We start from the raw sequence: 23,565 nt of genomic DNA, 5'->3' as shown, positions 1-23,565 counted from the left end.
CACTGCTTTTTATAGCATGAACTATCACATATTAACATACTTATAAAACATTATACTGCTTGACCTAACTTTGATTACAGCCTGACCTAAATATTTTTTGTCCACAGCCTGACCTAAGATTATTCACTGCTTGACTTATTATTTGTGTTCAGAATCTGTGCAAAAGATTATTGATCAAGTTAACATTGTTCAAATCTTAACCTTACATTACTACTTCCTAACTTCCTGACCTAACATTATTCACATTTTGACCTAACATTTTTCGAGCTTGACCTACCTCAGCGTCCATATCGCCCAGTTCTCCTTCAAAAAGCATGGCCTCCTCAGAGTTATCCTCCTTATTTTCACCAGTGCCTTTTTTTACCTCAGAGTTATCCTCCTTATTTTCACCAGTGCCTTTTTTTACATCATCTGCTACATCTTCATGGGTCTCTTTGTTGATGTTCTCTTCCTCTGTGACTGTCAAATCTATTATCTGCATTTCTGCATCAACTTTTTCTGTTTGTTTTTCTGCAGAAACCACAACTTGCTCTTCGCTTACCAAAACATTTTCTTCTGTAATCTTGTTTTTAGCTCTTTCAGCTTCCTCCTTCTTACTTTCTTTAGGGTCTTTAGATATTCTAGAAACAGACAAATACTTGTTGTCAAGACTTTTCCCCTGTTCCAAACGTTTCTTTGCATCTTCGACAACTTTCTTGGGATCAAGTTTCATTGGTCTATCTTCTCTCTTCTGCCTTTCTCCTTTTCTTTCATTTGAATATCTTTGGGATGTTCTATGCTTGCCGTCAGTTTCTTTGGGTTTGGATTGCTCTTCACTCTTCTTTCTAGCAGAAATGATACCCGACTCAATTGTGTCTGCCAAAGGCTTGTTTGTCTTCTTTAGTTCCTCAAAATTTGTTTTCTTTTCAGATTCCAGTTTGCGCTTTGTTGAAGATGAGCTGGGCTTGTCATCTGTGCAAAACAAATGAAATTCCCCTTAACATACCAAATATATAAGCATTCAAAATGGCTTTGGTGATTCAGATAAATATGTTGTTCTATCTATTCCTTACATACATCTATATAAAACTGATGACCCTTGGGGCTTCTCAAATTTTGAACATAGCTTCAACAATTTTAGACAAACTTTGCAAGGATCTTGATCTTTAAGACAAGAAGATTTTTTAAATTCCCCAATATAAATCTAAGTAAAACTAATAACCTCCAGGGTGGGGCAACTTTTGACCCCTGGGGTCAACATTTCAACCAACTACCTCTAGATGATGTGTGATGTGTAGGACTTAGTGATTTCACACAATATTTTGAAAGGCTTCCCCAATTTAAGTCTTGTAATTCTGGTTGCTATGGCAACAAATAGACTAGAAAAATTGCTGAAAATGGTGGATCCTGCGATAACTTTAAAAGTTCTTCATATTTTCCCATGAAACTTCAAACATGGATAGATGGCAATATGGAGATTATGCACGTCATTTCATTGTGTTCCTACGTCAAGAATTCTGGTTGCAATGGCAACAAATAGACTAGAAATATTGCTGAAAATGGTGCAGTTTCATCAATCACCAGTAGGGGACTTTTATTGCTTGGCAATAGTCTTGTTTAAACAAACTTTGTAGAGGACCTCTATAAGATTCCTCATACAAAATATAAAAAGGCTTTGCAATATCAGGCAAGAATATTTTTAAAGGTATTCCCTATAAAGGTCAATGAAAAACTGGGGATCAATGTGGTAGAGCCAGTTATATCCAAAGAGGCAAACTTTAAATTAATTTTGTAGAAGACCTCTAGATGATTTTACACACCAAATACAAAAAAACTTTGATATTGTGGCTTGACCCGAGAAGCATAATTTGTATAAACTTTGTAGAGGGTTGCTAGATGATTCCACATACCAAATATGAAAGCCTTGGGGTTCGCTTTTCTAGACAATAATGTTTTAAAAGCTAGATTGTATTCTTAATATACCGTAATGACTCAGTATTTAGTGGGTTTACTTTTTCAGACAAAAACGTTTTTAAAGGTATTCTATATATACTCCGGTAAGTCTATGTTTAACCCTTTCAGTGCTAGAACCGAATTTTAAAGGCCTTTGCAAACAGTATGGATCCAGATGAGACGCCACAGAACCTGGCGTCTCATCAGGATCCAAACTGTCTGCTATTCTGAAAGTATTCTTTGAAAAAATTCGAAGAAAATGCTAATTTTAGAAATTCAGCAGACAACATTCAAGCAGACAACAAATTTCCCAGCATGCAAAGGGTTAACTGGTGAGCCAGCCGGGCCAGGCAAATTTTAACCAAGGGGCATCATTTGAACAATCTTTGTAGAGGACTGCAATCAGTCGTTGTGTCCATAACTATCTAGCATACATATCTTCAAAATGACAAAATACAAAAGCTGCAGACATCAAACCAGGACAAAGAAAGCAGCCCATCCTTTGGAACTTTATGTGCAAGGTAGGAAGATTAAAAACAGAACAACAATTACCAGATTGAGATGCAAATTTTTTCTTGTATGCTTCTATGCGTCTGAAAATGTCGGATGTTGCGTCTTGTTTTGTTATGGGCGATTTTTTGTCAGTCTTGTTGACTCTTCCACTTGGCTTTGGTTTTCTTTTCCCTTCTCTTTCTGTTTGATGCTTTTCCTGTAACAGTGCTAATTTCTAAAGCCTTTGGCGCAAATGAAAATACAGAAAAGAATGAATATCTGCAGTAAAACAATCATTCAATTTTTATGTTACTTTTGTTCTACAAGACTATAATATATTGATCTGAATCCTACAATAACTACGCTTACACACAAAATGTTATGTCTAATGAAAAATTGCTGGAATGATTTACACAAATCGCCATTTTAACAAATTGTATTCTTAGGGGAATTTAAAGAAACAAGAAACCGTCGGAGATGGGTGAAGCTCCCCAAAGGTTTTTTTGTCACAATATTGCACTATATATTCAGATAAAAGGAAACGTCTTGAGGGGCATAACTTTGGACAAAATAATATGATGTATGGTTTAGCAACTTAAAAATTTCAAAGGGCCATAACTCTCTAAATAAATCATCTAACCAGAACCCACAAATAACATGCGCATCTCCTCAAGGTAGTTAAGCTTTCCATAAAGCTTCATTTAATTCCAGTCAGTAGTTGGGGAGAAATAGCCCAAACAAGAATTGCACTATATGTACAGTTTATAGAAAATTTCAAAGGGCCATAACTCATGTGAAAAATCATCCGACAATAACCAGCTGATAATATGCACATCTCCTGTTGGTAGAGAAGCTTCCCATAAAGTTTCATTGAATTCCAGTAGTAAGTTGCTGAGAAATAGCCCGGACAAGAATTGCACTACATGTACAATGGAAAATTTCAAAGGGTCATAACTCTGTGAAAAATCATCCGAAGAGAACCGGCTGATAATATGCACATCTCCTCTTGGTAGTGAAGCTTCCCATAAAGTTTCATTATATTCCAGTCATTAGTTGCTGAGAAATAGCCAGAAGAAGAATTGCACTATATGTACAGTAAATGGAAAATTTCAAAGGGCAATAAGTCTGTGAAAAATCATCCGCCCAGAACTGGCTGATAATATGCACATCTCCTTTTGTTAGTGAAGCTTTCCATAAAGTTTCATTGAATTCTGGTCATTAGTTACTGAGAAATAGCCCGGACAAGAATTGCACTATATGTTCAGTTAATGGAAAATTTCAAAGGGTCATAACTTTGTGAAAAATCATCTGACTAAAACCCGCTGATAATGTGCACATGTCCTCTTGGTAGTGAAACTTCCCATAAAGTTTCATTGAATTCCGGTCATTAGTTGCTGAGAAATAGCCAGGACAAAAATTGTGCAAGGACTGACGGACACACGCACGGACAGACGAAGCGGCGACTATATGCTCCCCCCAAAATTTTTGGGGGAGCATAAAAAATAACAAGTGAAAACATCACTTACAATTGCTTCTTTGAAAAAAGCATGGGAATGAACAACTTTTACCAACTATTCTTAAGTTAGAAAAGACGCATTTATCTGTTCAAATAGAAAACAGGTGCACATTTCATTGAGAGAATGGAAAAAAACTTCAATCTTCAACAGACCACTGATGAATAATAGGTGCTGCTTTCATCTTTAATATGCCCTTTCTTTTCGATGCATTAAACATAAGTATGATCTGATAAGTGAGAATAACCAACCTTCAATCGATTAAGTTGATTATTAGCAGCCGATTCGGGATTTTCGACAATGTGTGACGTTATTTGCTCGCTGTTGTTCACCAGTTCGGAGGCATACTGTGCACATTTGGACAACATTTCCACCTTGTCTTTCATCTGCGTGAGCTCCTGGTGAATCTTTGGATGAGACCGCTTCTAAAATACCAGCAAGAGTTCTTTAGATGCTCCCAAATATGTTTACCATTTTCAAAGGAATTAACAGTTGCACTTTAATGTAACATGTAGAAAGAATGCATGTTTTAACCCAGACTTAGCAACACTACTTTCAATATTGTATATATTTTTGTAATAGTTGTGTTTTTGTTTGAGTGCTTATGTCTGTCAAATAAAACCTTTCCTGCTAAAAAACAAAGCAAATATGGCTATATGCAACCAGCATTCACTCAGAACAGCCTGCATGGCTCTATGCAACCAGCATTCACTCAGAACAGCCTGCTGGTCCCTTGCAGTCTGATTATGTTTTAATGCTGTTTGCTGCTTATCAGTATCATAAGTTTGAAATGAAGCCTTTAAAACTTAGCTCTTGTAAGTAAGGAATTAAATTGATTTATATGTTTATGAAGGGGCTACAAACGTGTAAACATGTACATCTGAGTGGTAAAGGCTAAAGGCACTGAAATACATTCTTATAACCTAAGGGAAAAGACCTTTAAAGATAATAGTTATTTTAAGAACTCTTTTGACCCACCAGTGCATTGAGCCTGTGTTTGTAGCCCATCACGTGGTCGGCCACACTTTTCCAGGAGCACACACTCTCGCACAGGAGGCAGACGTAGTGTGCCGTTGAGCCGTCACTCAACTTGTACTCCGTGATGTACTTGCGGCCTGTCAACAAGGAAATCATGGGCCAAATATAGAGAATAATATGTTTATAATAGTGTTCATTATAGATCAGGTTTATCATGCGAGGCTTAGAAAACAAAAATAACAAGCCTTGGCGAGTGCTTTTTCGTTTTCGTGCCTAGCATGATAAAATTGATCTATAATCAACACTAATGTATTATTCTATTTATCCCACTTTTTATTCAGTAAACCTTTTTATTTAAACAAAATTACTAATAGTTTAACTGGAAAATTTCGCTGGATTTATGACGTCATTTTGTCGAAAAATGACGTCATTTCGTGCCATGGTTTATAGCAGAAATTTAATCAACGGAGCTTAAATAAACTGAATTCGCTGTAAAAGTGGGATAAAATTTGTTATACAATATACATGTGCTGTGGTCTGGAAACACTTGGATTAATGCATGCACAGAAAGTGTCATCCCAGATTAGCCTGTGCAGACTCTTTGGTACTTTTCTTTTAGAGGAAGTATCTTCTTAGAGAAGATCTATTTATAGCGGAAAGTGTCGTCCCTGATTAGCCTGTGTGGACTGTTTAGGCTAATCTGGGACGACACTTTATGCACATGCATTATGCCAATTTTTTCCGGAACGCAACTGATAAAGTCCATACGGACTTAAATATTTTGAGCATCACTAAGGAAAAAAAAAAATGAATGCCCCCTATTGTGCCGCTTTGAAGCCATATATTTGACCTTTGACCTTGAAGGATGACCTTGACCTTTCACCACTCAAAATGTGCAGCTCCACAAGAAGTAAGTAAGACATTGAATGGAGAAAATAATATTTTTTTAAATTTTTGACCTTTGACCTTGAAGAATGACCTTGACCTTTCACCACTCAAAATGTGCAGCTCTACGAGATACACATGCATGCCAGATATCTAGTTGCTATGTTCAATATTAAAAAAGTTATGACCAAACTTTAACATAGGTTAAAGTTTTAGGAAAGAAAAAAACAATGATATTTGAAGTTTGACCTTGAAGGATGGCCTTGACCTTTATTTTTCACCACTCAAAATGTGCATCTCCATGAGATACACATGCATGCCAAATATGAAGTTGCCATCTTCAATATTGCAAAAGTTATAAAAGTTTAACCAAGGTCAAAGTTTTGTGACACACACATACAATGACTGACTGGCTGACTGACTGACACAATGACAGACAGACAGACAGGCCAAAAACAATATACCCTCGATCTTTCGATCCGGGCGCATAAAAAAAATGATTCCTACCATAAAACTCTTATCAAACCGTGCAAAAAAATGGTCCTACCTGAGCATGGTTTTAAAACACATCAAACAAATTTATTGTCATTAATGATTCCAAGCATGAAAATGCAAAAAGATCCTGTACAGCGGATAGTTTGGTTGGATGTGTCCGACAAGAAATATACTAATAGGCCCAGTATCATAATCATTATCAATTCAATATTTGAGGTCAATTCAAATGATGGGATATTGGTATTCATTCAACTGAGTATTGAGAGTGTTGGCAATGTTGTTTTTTTCACCATTTTGGTAATGGGGCCTGCCCTTTGGTTGAGAAAATTCACGGCGTTTTCACTAAAATTTGGAAATTAGTGTTGTTGTTGTTGTTTTGCCAAAAAAATGCTTCAAAATTGAAGATACAAGTATTATATTCACTAAGGTTGAACTTATATGGATAGGATATGAACAAAATATTTTTGGAAACCTTCCATTGGGAATTTTCAGCTCCCATTTGGGAAAATATATACTTTTTGTCCATTGGGAATGGGGCCGGTTACCGGACCCAATTTTGAATGAAAAAAAACACTGATAGGTCAGCTCACGAACAAACTGAATAATCAGCTTTAAAACAAGGGCTGTTTGTAAAACATGCATGCCCCCCATATGGGCTCTCCATTGTAGTGACAGCCATTGTGCGAATATGTTTTTTGTCACTGTGACCTTGACCATTGACCTAGTTACCTGAAAATCAATAGGGGTCATCTGCCAGTCATGATCAATGTACCTATGAAGTTTCATGACCGTAGCCATTAGGGTTCTTGAGTTATCATCTGGAAACCATTTTACTATTTCAGGTCACCGTGACCTTGACCTTTGATATAGTGACCTGAAAATCAATAGAGGTCAACTGCGAGTCATGATCAATGTACCTATGAAGTTTCATGATCCTAGGCCCAAGCGTTCTTGAGTTATCATCCGGAAACCACCTGGTGGACGGACCGACCTACAGACCGACCGACATGTGCAAAGCAATATCCCCCGTCTTCTTCGAAGGGGGGCATAAAAAATGCACTTATTCCACAAATTACTCGGGAATGAGTAAGCCTCAAAACAAAAAAAACTAAGTGAACACCAAATCATCTATCATAAAATTCATCTTGAAAACCCTTTCCCACTCAGAAGCAAAGTGGAAATGGCTATGTGCAAACAGCATAAAACCAGAACAGCCTGCGAGTAACTTGCAGTCTGTTCAGGTTTTATGCTGTTTGCTGCTCATCAGTATCTAAGAGTTGCAAACGAAGCCTTTAAAACTTCAATTTAGTAGGAAAGGTCTTTAATTAAATTTAACTTTCTAAGGGACTACAAATGCGTGAAAATACGTATCTAAGTGGTACAGGGTTCAATATGTTTGTGATACAAGGCCCTGAAAGTTAGTGAGACGTACCCAACACAGGGGCCGCAGCGTAGGAGGCATCAACAAACTTCTGAAAGAGAGACGACTCTGGCTTCACTTCGACCTGACTTACGTGGAATACACGGTCTTCTAGAGGCTCCTTTTGTTGATCCCCTGATTAACAAAAACATTATGACAAATTTCAATTTAATATCTCAGCAAAACTTGTGAGCATTGCTTTGGATAAGTCTAGACTTAATGCATAAAGTGTGTAATGTGTCATCCCAGAACAGGCCAATCAGGGACAACACTTTCCACCTAAACTGGACTTTCTTTAAAATAAGACTGTCTTCAAACTAAAAAATACAATAAACGCAGAATAGTGATGTCCCTGATTCACCTGTTTGGACTGCACAGGCTAATCTGGGACGATAATTCATGCACATGCATTAAGCCCCTTTTTCCCAGACCAAGGCTCAATAATATTTGTTTGACTTACATGGAAAACCAGTTCCTTTACAAGATTTATGCTCATCACTTTAAAATCTCAAAATAAGATAATATGAAAATTCTCCTCCCTGTTAACATGAGAAATTCAAAATTAACAGTTGTCTTGCAAAAAAAATAATAACACTGCCTTTTTCAGTGGTATCTGCAAGTCTTTTCTGTTAAACAGACCCATGCCCAAATAAACATGGTACAAAAATACCCACTTACAAAAATAATTGTATTTGAAATTTACTTATTTTCATAATAAAAAAATGCAAATTTGGTACTACCTTTATGTCCCACTGTGACTTCCCGCCCATACAGATGCATTTGTAAGAGTATATAAGTTATGCACTACCTTTCTAAGAGAAAATATGTTACTATCTTCATCATGTTTCACTGTCAAAGTAAACATGAACTTATAAAGGGGAAATATGTTACTATCTCCACCATGTTCCACTGTCAAAACAAACGTGAACTTGTAGGAGGGAATATGTAAATACCTTTATCATGTTCCACTGTAAAAGTAAACATACCCTTTTAAGGGGGAATATGTTAATACCTTTATCATGTTCCACTGTCACCTCACGCCCATACAGACGTTCTCCGTTCAGTTGCCGTACCATGATATCTGCATCGTGGTATGAGTGGAAGTACACATAGGCATAGGCTTTCCCATAGCGCACCTTGAGGTGCACACTCTCATAGTTGTATGGGTGGATGAAGTCTTCCATGGCAATCTGGTGAATAAAGAACACAATCAAGTGGATGAAGAACAAAATCTGGTGAATACATAACACAATCAGGTGGATGAAGAACACAATCAAGTGGATGAAGAACAAAATCTGGTGGATACAGAACACAAACATTATGGATATAGAACACAATCTTGTGGATATAGAACACCAACATGGTGGATATAGAACACAATCTGGTGGATATAGAACACAATCTGGTGGATATAGAAGATAGAACACCCAACATGGTCGATAAAGAACACAAGCTGGTGGATATAGAACACAATCTGGTGAATATAGAACACCAACATGGTGGATAAAGAACACAATCTGGTGGATATAGAACACTAACATGGTGGATAAAGAACACAATCTGGTGGATATAGAACACCAACATAGTGGATAAGGAACACAATTTCAATATGGGTCATCTGCTGTCCAAGGCAAATGCACATGTGAAGTATCAAGCCAATCGGTCAATTCATTGATGAGTTATTGCTTGGAAACGATTTTCCTACTTATTGTGACAGTGACCTTGACCTTTGACCAAGTGACCCCAATTTAAATAGGGGTCATCTAAAGGTCCAAGGACAATGCACATGCAAAGTTTCAAGCCAATTGGTCGATTCGTTGACAAGTCATTTATTGAAAAACAAGAGGGTCTGAAAGGCCCAAAGTCGCTTACCTGAGATAAAAAGAAATGACCTGTTCTTTGCAGCCCAAGATATCAACAGAACAAATGTTCTTACCAAGTTTCATGAAGAATGAACAACAAATGGCCCCATGACGGAATTTTTTTTCAACAGACTGGAACCATTTTTGAACTCATCCAAGATATTATTGGGACAAATCTTCTGAAAAACTTTCATGAAGATCCAACAATAAATGTGGCCTCTACAGTGTCAACAAGGCAAATATTCATGACGCACAACGGAAGACAGACAATTGACAAAAGGTGATCACAAAAGAGCAAAAAATATTATGCTCATAAAGATTGTCACCATGTGTGAAGATCAGCAAGTGTCATTCAGATTAAACTAAAAATGTGACTAAAAGTATTCACAATCTGTTACTATAACAAACTGTGGTAGTGCGGTCTCGTTCGCTTACACAAGTGAACCGGTCACGGTACGGTTACGAGTTATGTAACTGTGTGAGCACTTATGTAATATGGAAATATTTATCAAACACACTGACTGGTTGTAATTCAATTAACTAAAGGCGTCCAGTCAGATACGCCTGAATACACTCAAAGAACAATCTATAAGTGAAAACCAAAGCAGCTTTAATGAAACTAACTAACTTTAGTCTAAAGAATCTATGCATCGTTAAAATGAACAAATACAGCGAATACCTTAATGAATGTAAAAAGAAGTTCACAATCTGTCAAAAAAACTGATAAAAATATTAGTAACTGTTAGTCTAGAAGTTGCTTCAAAAGTTTTGTTTATAAAATAAGTCTAACTTAATTTAAAGAACACAATGTATGGAAAGTGGAAAACTCCAGTGACTCAAATGTAAAAAATAAGAAGAATTTACAAAAGTTATTTCAATCAAAAGAGTCTTTCTAATTTAGAAAATGCCAAATAACAAGGTTGCCATGGAAAAAGTTTCATAGCACAGTGGTCTGCTAATTACACCAAAACACAATAGGTTAACTTGGCTTATCAGTAACGATCAAAGATAAGGCTCTACAGTGCATTATTAAATGTACAGTTATTTTATGACATAGGTTTATTAAATCGCATGCAAACTACTGTCTTTATGTACACCACATTTTATAAAAAAAGTCCCAGGTTTATACAAGGGAGTTAACTATTAGTTAACTATTAGAAAGTATGTACAGATTATCTTTCTTTAACATTATGGCTTATCACAACTAGACTGTTCAAATGCTTTCACTATATACATATACATACATATAGAAAAATTCATAAAGATTGGACCAAAAATGTGACTTCTAGAGTGTTCACCCCTGGCGGCCATGTTTTTCAACGGACCGGAACCATTTTTGAACTCAACAAACATATCATTTAGACAAACATTTTGACAAAGTTACATGAAGATTGGGCATCAAATGTGACTTCTACAGTGTCCACAAGGTTTTTCTTTCTTTTTTTACCTAGTGACCTAGCATGGCCCAGTTTCGAACTCAGTCGAGGTATCAATGGGACAAATGTTCTGACCAAGTTTCATGAAGATGGGACAATAAATGTGGCCTCTGGAGTGTTCACAAGGCAAATGTTGACTCCGCAGGACTGACAAAAGGCGATCACAAAAGCTCACCATGAGCACAGCTCAGGTGAGCTTAAAACTGGTCTACCAACAGATCGACACCCAGCAAAACAATATACCCCCTCTTTTTTGAATGGGTGCATAAATATAGGACCCTTTTGGCTAACATACTATATGCCATTTTTTTATATATAGCTTTTGGCTGACAAATGCTGAACTTACATCAGAAACATCCACAGGTAGTCCCCCAATGAAGACCACATGCTCGCCCCGTGGTCCAGTTTCATCCAATTTGTCATGGAGATAATTGTCTGCATATGCCATACCTGCAAAATGAAGAAGCAAAATTGTATACCCAGCTAATCCAGGCAAATTGCAAGAAGGTTACTGACTGCCGTAATATATATAGAATAACAGGTTACTGCCTGATCTTTTTGTTATATATTAGGCAATGTTATATCAGGCAGTTATAAATGTGTTGGTATGATAAAACTGAAATACTTGTTATCTCCTGCCAATTTCAAACTTTATGACAGACAGAAGGAATGAAGGATGAACAGAATTACGGACAGACAACGCCTATATCTATATCCCTACGCCTTTCGCAGGGGACAACAAGTATTTCAGTCATATTACAGCAAGCAGTTAATCATCTTACAATTTGCCTGGATTGGCTTGTTTACTAGCAGCGATTGCACAAACTGAGGTCAGTCACTGAAAACTGCCTTACTTAAATCACAGGTAAGGGAAAAATGACTTCCCAAAAACTTCCAACAAATCTGACCAAAATTTCCCAACAGATGCAGAACTTTTCCAATAAACCTAATAATTGGTTTATTGAGTTAATTATACAGGGATATAATTCTTTAACACTTATAATATAAATTTCAAATTCAGTTAAACATTCACTTATACACAATTGGAATACTGTTATTTATAATCATATTAATAATCTATCCTTTTTCCCAATTGCATGTTTTTCCCGCTATTTTCCTCAATCCAAAAGGCACAGGCTGTAAGATATGAAAGCATAAAAAATCACCGGCAGTAGAAATAACAAGCGCTTTGTCAGACAAAACAACTTCCTTTAACTGGTGAACAAGATGTCCGTAAAATTCATCAATCTACATTTTTTTATGTTTCCAATTATCTCTGTAGCCATAGCAATCACAATTAAGGTCTGACAAAAAAATAATGAAATCACATGCATATTCACCTTAAATGCCTTTTTTTCACACACTGGGTTACATCAAACTATGAGTATGTTCAGTATCTTTTGAGGTAACACGGTATCAACTTTTTGTTATAACTTATGTTTTTTACCCAAGAATCAAAAAAGAAATTTCCGGAAAAAAAATGAACAAACTTACATATTCCCAATATGGGCATCTATTCACACCCTTAGTTTTATTAGCCTGGCAAAAATACTTTTTAAGTTGTCGCAGGATAAAGATGTAAGTTCTCACTGATTTCTTTAACTGTAGAAACCACAATGTGTCTGATGATAAAAAAAAGTAACATGCAGATTTTTCATCTAGGCCTCCGTTCACATACCAAGATTCATTTTCCTTAATAAAGTACATTTTGAGTTATCACAGGATTCAGTTTTTTTAAACACAGTCTGTAAAACCAGATGAGGATTCCACGACCAATAACCACACAAATTACCAGTAAAACTCCCTCATATGTCTACCGTCTTGTAAGACCTACGTATATAATTGGGCCCTTATAAATGATTAAGTCCCTTTCATACAGAACATACAAGCCCCAAATGAATAGTCTAGGGTTCTATCAACAAAAGTTAAATAAACAAGGACATTCGTTGAATTGATATCCACCGCCAATTACATTTTTTGTGACAGATGGACGAACTGAATGAGGAATGGACGGAATGATGGAAGGCCGATGCAAATTCTATCATTCCACCTTTGGCGAGGGGTAAAAAAGCTAGAAAATAAGTAAAACCAATGGCAGGAGTGCTATTTTGAAAACATGTCAGCATGTCAGAGTGAAGTACCATACAACCTTCACTGGGTTCACCTGTAGACACTCTTCATCACTGAACAGGTACATTCAAGCAAAATCCTTTTTGAAAATATCTTTATTTTCAAAAGGAGCAGAAATTTTACTTCTGAAAGCGCATTGAAACAATTACAGTTACTGCAAGCAAAACATGAAAATGGGAACAGATGGACGTAAAAAGAAGCTGCCATAACAATTCAAAGGTCACAAAAAAATTGACGTCATATATTAACAAGCTGGCCCAAAACAGATAATAGAGTGATACAATTTCCAACAACCCTACCTTCTACGTAATGGAACGATGGCATCGCCATACCGTCCATGGTTGGTACATTTGTTGCGTACCACACTGGGGCGTAAACTGGCTGGTGGAACATCATGGCAGACTCAGGCAAAAACTCCTGAGTGACATACCCTGGAGGATACATCTGGTGATGACTCAACCCAGACTTATCAGAAACAGGGCTCGAAGAAAGGTGACGGCGTTCGGAATGACGAGAAATGGTACGCGTATCGTGTCCAGTTTTTTGTTTCGAGTGCAACTGGTCAGATACGGGACTAACTGAGTGACCCATACGTGAGCTGTATCTAGTTGTTGTAGGGCTTTGGCTGTGTTTAGTTTTACTGTAGCGATTATCTGAAATTGATTTTTATGAGAATTATCATCAAAATGTTTGCATAGTCATTCGCCTATTATTTCATGAAAACCAACATGAATAATTGAAGATAAAAAAGCATCAAAACAATGACTCTTTATTACGTTTAGTTCAGCAAAAGAAGAATTCAAAAGATTTCAGATAATTTTCAATATCTGAAGTCAAAATGTGTCTGCAATATGCACTTATGCCGTCTTACCATCACTATATCTGTCAGTCGAGTGTCTCCTAGGAGATCGACCTCGTGACCTTGACCTTTTCTTTATTGACCTTTCCACTGAGCGCTTCCGTGGCAGCCTGTCGTCAGGGGATCTTCTTCTAGGAGAACTAGAAGCATAATTTTAATATATAGAGGATATTTGTTCATGTCAGAGTAGGATCGTTTTATTATTTCACGAGTAATCATAGACAATATTATTTTTCTATGATCATGAGTGAAATAACAAACGATCTTACACTAACATGAACAAATTTTTTGTTTCTTTTATGCCCCTTTTTCAAGAAAATAATTAACAGCTGTTTCCCTTTCGCCGAAAAGTAACCCTTTTTCCTGTTACGTGCCTCAATACAAGAAACAACATGTGACTCGCTCTAGGAAAACAAAGTTTAATGCATAAAGTAAATCTTGATATGACAATCTAAAAATATAACAAGAGCTGTCAGAGGACAGGGCGCTCGACTATTTGAGTGCTTGACAGTATAACGTAAGCCATCATGGGGAAATTGTTCATATTCAATAATTAATTAGACGATCTTTCAAAAATAAAAAAAAGGAAAAAGATATTAAAAAAATAATTGGGGGGGGGGGAGGGGGTAGGGGGGTGAGAGGGGGGTATAATGTGGGGTGTGGTAATATATTAGATAATGTTTAAAAAAAAAACATTAGCGGGAGTGGGGTTGGTAGGGGGGGTGGGGGTGAGAGGGGGGTATAATGTGGTGAGTGGTAATTTATTAGATGATGTTTAAAGGCCCTATAAAGGTGACGATCCGTAATTATTTACCGATTTTTAAATATTTGTTTCATATTTTATTTATAAAGGTTATCAAAAAACAATATTTATATGCTATTGGACATTACCATAAAAAAGGAGCAATACAACTTGTTTTGAGCTCAAAATACAGTGTCCTCCAAGTCAATTGTGTTTACAAACAATCAGTTTATTTACATCGCTGTTTAATCGGAAAAGTGAAAGTGACTCAGGTCACCAAAAATATATCGTTTATTTTCAACGTTTTCCGGTATCACCCACAAAGTAGGTCTCTTCTAAATGGTTAAAACGTTTGTAGTGATCTAATAAGTTACTTTCTGCTGGTTAAAAGTTGTTTAAAATAGAATTAAAATTGAATTTTCTTTCGGCTATTTTTAGCATACTTCACCGCTTTTAGGCTATACATCACGTTAGTTGCAAAGTTGTAAACAGTTCTTCAAATAATGAAACGGGTATATCTTCCATAATTCTTGACAACGTTGCACCTAAGCTGTGTTATTAGCATTTTTAAGCAAGAGTAACTGAAATCCGGTAAAAAGTAGACCAGTTTATATGCATAATAATTGGATTTGTCACCTTTATAGGGCCTTAAATAAAAAAAAATAAAAAAAATAAAAAAATTGGGGGGGGGGGGTAGGGGGGTGAGAGGGGGTTAATATGTGGGGTGGGGTAATTTATTAGATGATGTTTAAAAAAAAAAATTGGGGTGGTGAGGTTGGGGGGGATTCTTGTAAGGGCGAGGGGTATTGTTTGGGTGGAATCCATTGTGGTATTCAGGTAAGTGTTGTTTTGTCAAAGTAATAATAAAATGTGATCATAAATAAAGAATTTATGGCAATTAAAGCAAAATTTTCAATTATCTAAGTGTAAAAGGGGCCATAATTATGTCAAAATGCTTGATACTGTGGTCTGCTCTTGTTTATAAGTTGGGTTATGTTGGTCAACAAGTATGCAACATATAAAAGCAATATGTCAAAGGATATAGGAAATATTTGGGGTAGTACGCAAACTTTAACATAGATTTATCAATATTATGCATATTCTAAGAATAAAAGGGGCAATAATTATGACAAAATGCTTAAAGGAATCTTTTCACGGTTTGGTAAATTGACAAAATTGAAAAATGTTGTTTCAGAATCGCAAATTTTCGGTTTTGTCATGATACTTGTGAGGAAACAGTATTACTGAACATTTGCCATGGTCTAATATAGCCATTATGTGCATCTTTTGACGATTTAAAAACCTAAAAATTATAAAGCGTTGCAACGCGAAACGATTGAATAATTTGGAGAGTTCTGTTGTTGTCGTTTAAATTTGTGAAACTACGAAGATTGCTTATATAAGGTATAAAATACGCCTGCCATGTATGCTTGGCAGGATAGCTCAGTTGGCTAATGCGTTTTTACTTCAGGATTCCGGGGGTCACTGGTTCGAGCCCAGCTGAGGGCTACTTTTTTTTCCTTTTTTAATTTTTTTTTTTTGATATTTTACTGTAGCTTTTAAAATGTAATGTTAACATTTAACAATATAAAGCATTTAATGACAAACTTCAAAACATGCCAAAATCTGTGAAAAGGCCCCTTTAAAAGAGGCTCTTGTTTATAGGTTGGGGTGATGTTGGTAAACAAGTATGCAAAATATCAAAGCAATATGTCAAGGGACAATGAAAATAAATGGGGTAGTACGAAAACTTTAACATTTGCTGCATATTCTAAGTGGAAAAGGGGCCATAATTATGACAAAATGCTTGATAGAGTTGTCTGCTCTTGTTTATAGGTTGGGATCATGTTGGTAAACAAGTATGCAAAATATGAAAGCAATATGTCAAGGGACAAAGAAAATATTTGGGGTAGTACAAAAACTTTAACATTTGCATGCTAACGCAGACGCCGGGGTTGGTAGGATAGCTCTACTATATATATTGCATACATAATAGTCGAGCTTATCTAGTTCCGATTTTTTTTTATTTTCACCGGTGAAAATAACAATTTGTTAATTTTCACTGCTGTTATTTCACTGCTGAAATGTCATATTTTATCATTAGGTATAAAAGAAACATATACATTATTACTTTTTAAGTTGATTATGAGCTAGCATTGAACAACCTTGAGCTTGTCACAGCGCGTTCACATATTCCATAAAACCTACTGTGATAATCAATAGCAAGTTGTAACAATGAAAACTTGGACCCTCATGCCTGGCTAGATTTGACCTCAAGGGCACAGACTACTAATAAATGGCACCATTCACTACATGTCCCTTCTACTGGCTTGCCTTTCAACAGAATGGCCTTGATGTTTTTCGTCTGAATGACCATGACCTTTATCACTTGAATGACCTTGACCTGACCTTTCCCTGTCCTTCGCACGTCTTCGTGGAGATCTATAAATAAAACATTGACTTGACATTACTAGGTATATTTACGGAGATGGGGCAAGGATAAAAAAAGCTTAATGCACATCAGCAAAGAAAATGCAAAGCTCTATTGATATCATTCGAACAATCTCTAACAATATAGCGTGGACTTGAATTCACATGGTTTGATAAAAGAACCTACTGAAAATTGCTGTTTTTAATCATATAATAGAAATTTACCAATTTCACTTCAGTTATCTATTTGTAAGTTATTAATCTAACATATTACCCAATACCAAATACAGTAAGATGGACCATATTGTTAAGTTTGATACAATTGTTCATTAAAGTGTTGTCATACAATAATTGCAGCAGTGGGATCAATTATTATTTCCCCAATTAGACTATATATGTCTTGTCAGTCAGCACAGGCTAATCAGGGAAGACACTTTACGCACATGCATTATGCCCAGTTTTCTCAGAACAAGATACATGTATACAATGGTCTTTGACAAAACGAAAAATATTACTGACCTTGAATGGCCTCTGTCTCCGAACCTTCCTTTGGGCGAGATAGAACGCGACCTTGACCTTTTGGAGGATTTATCTAGGATAGGGGATGCACTAAGATTGGTTGCAGACTGTTGGAAGGGTGGATACGATACATACGACTGAGAGCCAATAGGGGGAACTGAAAAAAATATATAAACTAGCACCAGTAAAAAAAAATGTGTTCCAGAAAAAGTATGCAAAATATCCCAGAGTCATCAAGGCATAAACAACAAGAGATGTGTTTTTCAGAAACAGAATGCCCCCTACAGCACCACTTTGAAGCCATATATTTGACCTTGAAAGATGACCTTGACCTTTCACCACTCAAAATGTGCAGCTCCATGAGATACACATGCATGCCAAATATCAAGTTGCTACCTCAATATTGCAAAAGTTATGACCAATGTTAAAGTTTTTGGACAGACAGACAGACGGACAAACTGACGTACAGTTAAAAAACTATATGCCACCCATCGGGGGCATAAAAATTAAGAGACAAACAGCAATTACATTATAAAATATTTCTAATGCTGCACTTTCTGAATAGTTTAACACATTGATAATCAAATCACACTTTTTATAACATTGTTATACTAATTGGTAATCAAATATCATCGTACAATCTAAGCTATGACTGTATTCTTTAAGACATGAGACAAACTAACCAATTTACAAGGAAAAATTACCAAAACACTATAATACTAGCCTCTATGGCTTATCAAATATTCTTGTTAATCTAGTTGTTTTTGATTGGTCAGTTAATTGGCATGTAATTAGATTTGAGCAGTCCTAGTACCCAATGAAATGAATTTTGGTCTTCCTTGGACACTGGACGCTCAGACGCTCGGCTGCGGGTGCAGTTTTGAAAAAATGAAAGCTTGTAAACATTTTTTTTAGAGGTCACAGTGACCTTGACCTTTGACCTAGTGACCCAAAAATGGGTGGTTTGTAGAACTCATCAAGGTGCATCTACATATGAAGTTCATGAAGTTTCAATTTTGAGTGCTTGGAAAACAAGCAAATACGTTGAATTGATATGCTGCGCCGAATAAAATAATTTTTTTCATGGATGGGTGCAAATCTCTTGATATACGGTATAATCCTAAAATAGCAATTCTCCTCATTGAAATTTATACACACATGAAGTTTCATGTGGAAATCTAGTACCATATCTGAGATAACTGTATAGCCCTGAAAAGTTACAACAAACAAAAAACAAAAAAGAGCAATAACTCTAACATAAGAAAGTGTAGGATTATGGTTCTTGTGCAAGGCCATTCAGACGGACTGACAGATAGACAAAACTGATTGTAAATCCATCCGCCTTTGGCGATAAATAATGAACAGATTCACTGTATTATATAACCCATTTATGCCTTGTGTCTAATAAAAAGGCCTTGGCAAACATTGTAGACCCAGATTAGACGCTGCATGATGCGGCGTCTCATCAGGGTCTGCGCTGTTTGCTTAAAGGAATTTTTGTAAGAAATATTCTCAATATAGATATAAACATACTAGACATCAATAATTTTGGAAATAAATTGATCCAATTTAGAAGGATGGGAGAGTCTACCAGGCATAAATGGTGATCAAACTGCTCTTTACCTCCAATGGGTACTCTTGCACCAAGGGTCAATGCAGAAGGAGCCACACCCATTGGGTAGAAAGAGGGCGTGGCCTGGTAGACAGGGGGCGTGGCCTGGTAGACAGGGGGTGTTGCCAAAGGTTGGATGGGGGGCGTAGCCTGGTAGACAGGAGGCGTAGCCATAGGTACATTGGGGGCAACACTGTAGGGATCTGCAAATAAAACAATGCAAGTACCTGAGAAAACACAATGTTAACTTGATTTGTGTTACTATATTAACAAATCAGGGGCCTCAATCTATCAAATCTGTAGCCGAATTTCCACAGCAGTCCCCCACTTGAAAAGTAGATTTTTCCCAAAAAAACTGATTTTGTCCTCCTCAGAAAATGAAAACAAATCAAACAAATCACTGATTTATTGTTGAAAATTGACCGTTTTTCACTCACTGAACTATCTACGCTATATATATATCTACGTTTATTTCATTCTAATGGAATTGGTGGTATGTAACCTTAATCATTTAGACGCTCAATAAAACACCGAAAAAAAACCAGACGATCAAGAACGGCTGGAAGGTAAAGGTCAAAACAACATCATGTATCATAACAGCAAGTCTTATCGTTAAAAATAAAACAAGGGACAAAATTGTCACAAAACCAGGTTTTCATTGTGAAAAAAAAATCTGATAAAGGGAGAAAACTCAAACTGAACTTTTGAAATGAACAAACAAAATTAACCCCCTTTGTAAGTTTGTTTTTAAAAAAAATCTATTTTTAGTCGTGGCGACCTTGACATTGGAGATATTGACGTGATTCTTTCGTGCGACACACCGTCCCATGATGGTGAACAAATGTGCCAAATGATTTTAAAATCTCACAATGAATGACATAGTTATGGCCAGAACAAGCTCATTTATGGCCATTTTTGACCTTTGAACTCAAAGTGTGACGTTGATCTTGGAGATATCGACGTAATTATTTCGCGCGACACACCGTCCAATGATGGTGAACAAATGTGCCAAATGATTTTAAAATCTGACAATGAACGACATAGTTATGGCCCGGACAAGCTTGTTCCGCCAGCCCGCCAGCCAGCCCTCCAGCCAGCCAGCCCGCCCGCATTCGCCAATCTAATAACCAGTTTTTTCCTTCGGAAAACCTGGTTAAAAATATTCGCCAAATAAAAAAAAAATGATTTTCTGTTCAAGCAACAGTCCCTTTCCCAGTCAGATGCAGATGCATTTTGTTCCACTAGTACTACTAGTCATGATTATAGGGAAGATGCCATGTCAAGTTTTGAGATCGCAGAGGCACTCCCTGACTCTGTTGATAAGGCCTTGGTATGATATAACAATTTTAAATAGGAGCATGGATCTTTTATTTTAAATTGTTTAAAAAAAGGACAAAATGGTGGACTCTTAAATAAGATAACAGTTATATAGATTGAATAAAAGTCAACCATTTTGTCCTATAGACAGTCACATATATTGAACAAGGGCTGTTTGTAAAACATGCATGCCCCACATATGGGCTCTCCGTTGTAGTGACAGCCATTGTGTGAATATGTTTTTTGTCACTGTGACCTTGACCTTTGACCTAGTGACCTGAAAATCAATAGGGGTCATCTGCCAGTCATGATCAATGTACCTATGAAGTTTCATGATCCTAGCCATAAGCGTTCTTGAGTTATCATCCGGAAACCATTTTACTATCTCTGGTCACCGTGACCTTGACCTTTGACCTAGTGACCTGAAAATCAATAGGGGTCATCTGCGAGTCATGATCAATCTACCTATCAAGTTTCATGATCCTAGGAATAAGCGTTCTTCAGTTATCATCCGAAAACCATTTTACTACTTCGGGTCACCGTGAACTTGACCTTTGACCTAGTGACCTCAAAATCGATAGGGGTCATCTGCGAGTCATGATCAATGTACCTTTGCAGTTTCATGATCCTAGGCATAAGCGTTCTTAAGTTATCATCCGGAAACCATTTTTCCTATTTCGGGTCACCATGACCTTGACCTTTGACCTAGTGACCTCAAAATCAATAGGGGCTATCTGCAAGTCATGATCAATGTACCTATGAAGCTTCATGATCTTAGCCATTAGTGTTCTTGAGTTATCATCCGGAAACCATTTTACTATTTCAGGTCACCGTCACCTTGACCTTTGATATAGTGACCTGAAAATCAATAGGGGTCAACTGCCAGTCATGATCAATCTACCTATCAAGTTTCATGATCCTAGGCATAAGCGTTCTTGAGTTATCATCCGGAAACCATTTTACTATTTCGGGTCACCGTGACCTTGACCTTTGACCTAGTGACCTGAAAATCAATAAGGGTCATCTGCGAGTCATGATCAATGTACCTTTGCAGTTTCATGATCCTAGGCATAAGCGTTCTTGAGTTATCATCCGGAAACCATTTTATTATTTCGGGTCACCGTGACCTTGACCTTTTACCTAGTGACCTCTGAAAATCAATAGGGGTTATCTTCCAGCCATTATCAATCTACCTACGAAGTTTCATGATCCTAGGCATAAGCGTTCTTGAGTTATCATCCGGAAACCATTTTACTATTTCGGGTCACTGTGACCTTGACCTTTGACCTAGTGACCTCAAAATTAATAGGGGTCATCTGCAAGTCATGATCAACGTACCTATTTAGTTTCATGCTCCTAGGCCCAAGCGTTCTTGAGTTATCATCCGGAAACCACCTGGTGGACGGTCCGACCGACAGACCGACATGTGCAAAGCAATATACCCCCTCTTCTTCGAAGGGGGGGCATAAATATATATTTATAAAAGTTAAACACAGTTGTTGTTTTTTGTTATAAAAATTCCCCCATTTAAAAAAAAATTTCCCCTCCTAAGGGCTGCAGACCCCTTCCCCCAAAGAAGTTTGAGGGGGCTGCAAATATCATGGTTGAGGGATTGAAGCAATTTGGCTATGTTTGCCATACATCACTTGTTCCATTATTTTTTTTGTGCAGCAGACATAAAAAATGTTCATGCAAAAAATCTAGGTGCCCATAAAAATAGTTTAGAGGACAATAACTAATGATAGTGGATTCCTGAATATTTTAATACTGAAATGTCCTTGTTTTCAAAATTAGTTTTGCAAGCAATCCCGATCATTGTTTATTTTATGAGAACTTACTGTCTGGTATGATTTTGTAAGTCTCGAAGTCTGCCGCTGCGGTAAACCTGACCTCCATGGGCTTGTTTCTAAACGGGAAACCCTTCATTTCAGCAATCACTCGCTTGGAGTCCTTCATTGTGGGCAGCTTCACAAAAGCACACCTGAAAATAACAGGATCATGTCAAACACGCCAATATTTTTAAAACAAACACACCATGATAACTACATTTGTATTGGTGACTCAACTTTGGTATTAAGGTGGCTTTTAATACAAACATACTGGAAACAAGTAAACTAATGTTGACACAATCATGTCTAGGGTATTTATTACAAGAAAAGCATGTCTTGCTTTTTATCGTTTACTTTTGTTACTTAACACTGATTTGCTTAAACTGACAACTTAATTCAGACACAAAGTTACTAGTTTTGTTGCTTATCTTTCTTTGTTGTACTGGTTAATTCTTTGTTGGTCTACTCAGTTGAGAAACAATGTCTGGAAAAGATTATTTATGGCCTGGATGAAATATCCCTACATAGTATATGACCTTCACATGTTACCTTAGGACTTGGTTTTTTCAAAATTCTTAAAGGGACTAGTTCACAGATTTTGAAATGTTTTGAAGTTTTAAAAACATAAACCAAAAAATCATAATAACAACGAAAATTTGCAAATCTGAAATATTTTTCTTCAATTTTGTCAATTTATCAAAATGTTAACTGGTCCCTTTAAGTTTGGATAAAAAATTTCGAATAATATATCAGACACTGCCAAACCTGCTAACAAATATTGTTAAAGGGAGCAGAAAGGGAGCAGGTCAATCTATTGCCACAGTAAATAACTAGAGCTTACAGGCCTTGGTTCACAGCATGCTGAGCCATCCAGACTCGAGTCTCCAACTGGTAGTGCTTCAGAATGTCAGCGACTACCCTCTGCAAAAAACATATTGGGATTAACAAATTAGCATCTGGAACCCATCATATGAGGAAAGAAAGAATTTTTGGTACTTTAAACAGATACCATTAATGAAAATTACACAGGCAATCTTTATAAACTAGTTCTTGTGATACTGGCATCAATTTAAATTAATGTTTGTAATAATGAGGCTGGAGAGGGGGGGGGGG

At 36.7% G+C, this 23,565-nt stretch overlaps 1 protein-coding gene across 4 annotated transcripts in view; it reads right to left on the bottom strand.

Moving 5' to 3' along the window:
- LOC127840063 (uncharacterized) overlaps positions 1–23,565 on the bottom strand; it is a 110,817-nt gene that overhangs the window by 68,605 nt on the left and 18,647 nt on the right. For all 4 annotated transcript variants that reach the window (XR_008030380.1, XM_052368450.1, XM_052368452.1 and 1 more), the window contains exons 5-18: positions 23,294–23,373; positions 22,462–22,604; positions 19,318–19,509; positions 17,695–17,851; positions 17,059–17,187; positions 14,016–14,143; positions 13,444–13,797; positions 11,361–11,464; positions 8,729–8,906; positions 7,729–7,851; positions 4,917–5,053; positions 4,190–4,363; positions 2,485–2,641; positions 278–951 (exon numbers count right to left, since the gene is read on the bottom strand). Coding sequence is in view for 3 of the 4 variants with exons in the window: in XM_052368450.1 (XP_052224410.1) it covers positions 278–951; positions 2,485–2,641; positions 4,190–4,363; positions 4,917–5,053; positions 7,729–7,851; positions 8,729–8,906; positions 11,361–11,464; positions 13,444–13,797; positions 14,016–14,143; positions 17,059–17,187; positions 17,695–17,851; positions 19,318–19,509; positions 22,462–22,604; positions 23,294–23,373 (2,730 nt within the window). In the remaining variant the exon portion in view is untranslated. The remainder of the gene's footprint in view (positions 1–277; positions 952–2,484; positions 2,642–4,189; positions 4,364–4,916; positions 5,054–7,728; positions 7,852–8,728; positions 8,907–11,360; positions 11,465–13,443; positions 13,798–14,015; positions 14,144–17,058; positions 17,188–17,694; positions 17,852–19,317; positions 19,510–22,461; positions 22,605–23,293; positions 23,374–23,565) is intronic.

The sequence above is a fragment of the Dreissena polymorpha genome, chromosome 7, assembly GCF_020536995.1.
Source record: "Dreissena polymorpha isolate Duluth1 chromosome 7, UMN_Dpol_1.0, whole genome shotgun sequence".
NCBI lineage: Eukaryota > Metazoa > Mollusca > Bivalvia > Myida > Dreissenidae > Dreissena > Dreissena polymorpha.
This window is presented reverse-complemented; position numbering and strand designations above follow the sequence as displayed.